The sequence below is a fragment of the Corylus avellana genome, chromosome 5 (assembly GCF_965113065.1).
Source record: "Corylus avellana chromosome 5, dhCorAvel1.hap1.2, whole genome shotgun sequence".
Classification (NCBI taxonomy): Eukaryota; Viridiplantae; Streptophyta; class Magnoliopsida; order Fagales; family Betulaceae; genus Corylus; species Corylus avellana.
The window spans coordinates 23,121,551-23,127,550 of record NC_142494.1 but is presented as its reverse complement, the minus strand read 5'-3'; the positions used below and the strand labels follow the sequence as shown (position 1 = coordinate 23,127,550).

Genomic DNA, 6,000 nt, shown 5'->3' with positions numbered 1-6,000 from the left:
AGAGAAATGCTTCTTTTTATTCTGACGTTTATTTTGCGTATATTTTTGTTGAGTTGGCATGCTCCATCTACTATTAATGTTTTGCTTCCCTTTTTAATTAATGGTGAATGTAATATGCCAGCTGATTAGCAGACATGCTCGCGAAATAGATGTCAAAATATAAAGAAGCATTTCTCTCAAATAAAACTAGTTTGGGAGTGGGTCTAGTATAGCTTACTAGCATTTGCTGGTAAAGCCTTATAGTCATAATTACAGCTATGAACTCAAAGCTTAAGCCATGACATGATCATTGACTTATGTGGACCAACTTGGTTGTACCATCTGTTGCTTTTGGGGACCATGAGAGTCTTTTAGCAAACACAAGGATGATGGAGATTATAGTGCAAAACCAATTCTCATAGTCATTTAACCTAATAAAATCGCGGTTCGATCTTTCAAATCGTACTTTGGCGTTTGACCCAACGATATATTAACATATTGAATGAACCCATATGACAATATGTTGTAGGCTAGGGTTTGGGGGAAAAGTATCAAGGCTAGTAGCGAATCATGATTTGGATAAAATAAAGAGAAATGATTCTTTGCATTCTAGCGATTATCTTACATATATTCTGGTTGCATTGGCATCCTCCATTTATCATTGGTGTTTTTTTCTTTCTTTTTAATTAATAGCTAAAGAGGCACATCAGGGAAATAAACGCCAAAATGTAAGGAATCATTTTTCTAGAATAAACTTTCAGTTCATAGCAATAGTAGCATTGTTTGGCAAAGCCATGATAGTCATAATTAGAGCTATGAAGTGAAAGCTTAAGCCATGACATGCTCATTGACTTATGTGGACCAACTTGGTTGTAACATCTGTTGCTTTCTGGGACCCATGAGAGTCTTTTAGCAAACACATGGATGGAGATTATAATGCCAAACCAGATTCCCACAGCCAGTGGTGGTTGGAGAGGACAGCAATATTATAGAATATGAAATTGCAGGGGAGGGCCTGTAGCTCCATCAAAAAACCTGTAGGCTAGGGAACATGTTTCTTTGTGAAGTTGATAAAAGTGAATGAGAAGAAGAGAAAAAGAAGTGTGAGAATATTTTCCAAAGGAACCTAGAAATGAGTTTCTACTACTTTGTATAATTTCCTATTTGATATATTTCTATGTTGTGGTGGTAGAAAGCTTAGAGGCAATAAAAATATCTTCCATATTCATGAATCACATCAAAGGAGATCAAATCAGCTTTTAGGAGCTCGTGACACTACTTTGAACTAAATAAAGCAGAAATCAGGATCCCACCACTTACATATTCCTTTACAGAAAAGAAAATTGAGAAGATGTCTGCCTGACACATGACCACATAAACACATTTTAAGCAGAAAAAGGGAGGACAAGTAGCTAGGAGATTAGGAGAGTGCATTGCATCTTCTGGTCCACAGGTCTACTCTAGACCTAACTTCCCTGTAGATCCTTGAATTCAGCTCAAGAACCACCTTACTTTGTCAATTATTTTGACAAAAAGTGAACAAAAATACCTGAAAACTTATCAACATAGCAGGTGGGTCTAAGAATATGACAGTAGTTCATCTAGGGTGTTCTTTTACTTTGATACATACACGAGTAAGAGATAGGTAGGGTCAAGGAATAATATTAATTAGAAGAGTGTAAATCTTATTTAGTACACTTTTATACTACAGTTAATAAAGATGATGTGACAATAAAAATCAGTCATTAATTTTTTTTTTAACAAAGTTTTTTTATCCGAAGACTGATTTTTACTGTAAAATCATCCAAATTGTACGGGAGTCGCATATCAATCTAATACTCTGCTGTGGCTCAAGGTAAAATATTATCAGCTTCATCTTGCTTGGAGGGGTTGAACCTTTTGTTTTCTGGGTCTTCTTGTCCATATGACTGATGATCTGGTTGTGGAGTGGGTGATACCAATGGGTTATAGAAGTACCATTTAGACAAGAAAAGATAACTGAAGAAGTTGATGAGGCTGAGGACAGCTAAAACCCAATAAAAAAGATCCAATCTATCCTTGTTGAGGTCATTGTCACTAAGCCAGCCACCAGAAGATTTTGAGGTAATTTTGTTGACAAAGGAAACAAGGAGGGAGCTCAAATAGAAGCCGAAAGAGTATGAGCAGTAAGTCATGGCAGTAAGAAAGGATTGCATCCCTTCCACGGATTGCTTGTAGAAAAACTCAATCAGCCCCACAGCAGTGAACATCTCAGACAGGCCAAAGATGAGAAACTGTGGGGCAATCCAAAAGATGGAGAGAGTTTCATTAAAATGTAAAGCCCTGTTTCTTCTCTTTTTCTCAACCATTGCAGCTGAAACCATAGAGAAAGTGGCAACAAACAGCCCCACGCCAACCCTTTGAAGAGGTGTGATTCCCGAGTCCCTTCCTGTGAATTTTCTTGCAATTGGTACAAAAACAGTTTCATAAAGAGGGACAACAAAGATTAGCATAAAGTAAGGGATGGATTGAAGAGAAGCTGGAGGGATGTGGAAGCTTCTTGTTATCCGGGTGTTCATTGCACTTCCTTGTTGGACTGAGAAGGTCTGGAGCTGTGCTAAAATGGTGTTGAAGATTATGGTACAGGCAAATACGGGAATAACTGAGATAATTATCTTCACTTGCTCCACTTGGGCCACGGTGCATAGTCTCCATGGACTTTCACTTGTTCCACTTGTGTCTTGGCTTTTTATGCAGGCCTTGTCAAGGAATCTGTAATTTCATAACTATCTTAGACAATAGAACAACATTGTATATCAAAAGCATCAATTGCTTGTTTCAATTTGAAGCATTTCAATCCTTTTAGCCCTGTTTCATGACATCTTCAGAGAAACAAACCTTAAAAAGTCGTAATTAATCTCTCAAACTATTTGTTCATAATTCCTCACTTAGTCCCACCATTAGAATTTTCTATTAAATTAGACGCACATGACGTGAAATGTCAATTATCCCCGAGGAAATCTGTGAAAATGCCAATATATATATATATATATATATAGAAAACAAATCTTGAGTCCTGCCTTGTTTTTTTTTAAATGCACTATAGGGGTATTTTGGCTATTTTAAGTTATGTGTATTACACCTGACCCATTTTTCTTGGAATATAATAAAAAATTTTCACAGAGCAGACAAAGTAAAAAAGACTAATAATTTGGAATACCAATTAAAATTTTAAGAAAGATATTGCAATTGAGCTACAAGTTGAGAGCTAGTAACTATGGCTAATCATTTATGTAACCGTGATTTGTCGACAGAAATGGTCTGCTATCAGAATGTTCTATTATCGTACCTAAACTTTTCGGTATGGAGGAGATTAGAACTACTGATGTTGGGCGACGTGGCAAAACCATGGGTTTGCACATTGTTTTGACTTCCATGAAGCATCCCTGAATTTGAAGGGCAGACTTGCTTTCTCTTTGTAAATGCAGCAACAAAAACCTGATGATCAGCAGGAGAAAAAGAGATGGATATCATGCACTTCACTTTTAATAAACAACTTGGGTCGGTGCCAAATTTTCTTTTTAATATTGTATATAAAATGAAGAGATTGAGTTAGAATTGATAGTAAAAGAGAAGAAAAGACAAAAAGAAAATCTCATCATATTAGCACTAATTACTTTATTACTTTTTGCTTTTCTGATTTACCGTTCTAAAAGCTAATTGATCACAGTTTATTAGCCGACAGCTGATTACAAAAACATAATGTTTAACAAACATTAAGGAATAAATTAAAATAAGGAAAAAAAAAAAAAAAAAAAAGCTTTCTAAGTATCCAAAAAGTTGAAGCAAAAGATCAAACACCATAAAGGCATTCAGAGTAAAGTGAAAAGGGTAAGCAAGCAAGATAATTACATTACCTGAGCAATTGGGGTGAAGATACTTCCGTGGGGCGGTTTATTCCTGTAAAAAGTTGTACCTGAAATCAAGCTAACCAATCCCACTGCCATGACAGCTGCTGAGACCCCAAAGCCAACATCCATGCCAGAATGTGTCTGCACCCAAACGAGAAGAGTAAGTGCAATAAGCTCGCCCATGCAGAAGGCAAAGTAGGCGATGTTGAAATAAGTGGAGAGCGTCTTGGATTGCTTGGAATCATCTTTTCTGAATTGGTCAGCCCCATGAGAAATTATGTTGGGTTTTAAACACCCACTTCCTAAAGCCACCAAGTAGAGTGCAACAAAGAAATACAAAGATTTGTAGCCCTCTGCCTCCAGACAGTGCCCACCATCCAATATCATGTTGCATTTGGGTGGCTTCAACTGTGGAAGATGGGCTTGAACAGAAAGTAGTATAAAACCCTGTCACATGAATATATATATAAACTTTAGAACAAAACCCATAATTTAAATATTTGTTTTGTACAGGAATATTGGAATGATGAGAATATCAGAGTTTGAATCTTGAAAGATTTAAGTATTATAATGGGATTAGCAGAAGCAGAATATAATAGTAGGGATTGGGCTTTCAAGGGAAGACAAGAATCAAGCTAGAATATGCCAATAGCAGATATATAGTGGTTGAAATTATGAAATATATGTATGACTAGTGTAAGTAAGAAAAAGAGACGTGGACAGAGAAAGGGCTTACAGAGAGCTCCACAAAGCCAAAGATCAACATGGTCCAAAAGCTCCCAAGGTAAGAATCTGAGAGGAACCCACCAAGGAGTGAAAGGAGAAAGACTGTCCCTATAAAATTTGTTACTATGTTTGCAGACTTTGACAGAGGAAAGTGCATCTCATTTAACACGTAAGTTATCAGATTGTTCCCTACTGCAGCAATTGCCATCATCTCAAATGCTTGGAGACCTGTATCATGCCCACACTTTTTCAGATACAGAGTACTATTTGAATGAAATGAAGGAGATAATCCAATCCCACTACAATTTGTATCCATAAATGTAAAAATCCCATAGAATTTTACAATATGCATGGAGAGAGAGAGAGAGAGAGAGAGACCAAGGATAAAAATAGCAGCACTCATTCCGCCATGCTTATTAGACTTGCAGGGTCTGCCTCGCCAATCGACAGACGTATTCTTCCCCATAAAGGCAGGCATGGATTCTCCTTTGAAGTTCATATTTGTCTTCGCATCCACTTCTCTGTCCGCCATTCTCCTTGTACTTTCCTCTGATCTCTATCTATCTATCTATCTATCTATCTGTGTTATTTTAGTGAAGAAAAATATCCACTACAAACGATTTATATTTTTATGGTTGAAACCAAAAGGCTTCCTTCGAAGGAAGCTGTTGTGTGTGATTTTGGGACAAAGCTATCAAGTGGGTTGGTCTCATATTTATAATGTCGCCCTGCATTAATTTCCTGATCATCATGCCGATCTTTTCAAGTCCTCGGCAATTAAGTTGACTCAGCAGTAGTACTAGTAGTAGTGGCATGCATGGCCCAGTATGCTCGATCAAACTAAGCATTGCAATTTGCAAGTCAAGCTCCACCCCTCCAATCACATCGCTAAAAACAGCGGCTACAATTAAGTGTTCTGTTTCTTCCACCCAACACTCATCGGATGATGGTGGTTCCAGGTACCATAGACCGTACTTCTCTCTCGCGCGCCCAGCACTAGCTAGGCCTTGATCATAAAGCATCATCACTCTGGTTGGCCTCTAGTTTCTTCAAGTGGGGCAATCAATCCTATTAGAATATATTCACAATATTTTTATTCTTAATATATATTCTTTATATATATTCTCATATTTATATTATTCATACATATATATAGTTTTTACTATATATATATATATATACTTCCATTTATGTCTAACACCAAATCAGCCATAGATAGTCTTCATCTCTCTTTTCTCTTTCGTGTTTTTGCTTTTATTCTCGTATTATCATTTTCCCCACAAACTTCAACATGGTATCAAAACCACTTTTCTGTAGACTTCAATATTAACGCTTTCTTGCGTTCTCGATCTACTGTCGATCTCATCGTTCCGGTTGTCCACACGCTTCCACGTGCCTAGCTCCT

At 37.0% G+C, this 6,000-nt stretch overlaps 1 protein-coding gene across 1 annotated transcript; it reads right to left on the bottom strand.

Moving 5' to 3' along the window:
• Positions 1-1,182: 1,182 nt before the first annotated feature.
• On the bottom strand, positions 1,183-5,264 carry LOC132181228 (protein NRT1/ PTR FAMILY 4.3). The gene is made up of 5 exons (XM_059594349.2): positions 4,974-5,264; positions 4,606-4,823; positions 3,876-4,316; positions 3,308-3,456; positions 1,183-2,730 (listed from the first exon to the last, which is right to left on the bottom strand). The coding sequence occupies exons 1-5, from the start codon at positions 5,125-5,127 to the stop codon at positions 1,830-1,832; spliced, it is 1,863 nt and encodes a 620-aa protein (XP_059450332.1). The 5' UTR covers positions 5,128-5,264; the 3' UTR covers positions 1,183-1,829.
• Between the last annotated feature and the right edge of the window lie 736 nt (positions 5,265-6,000).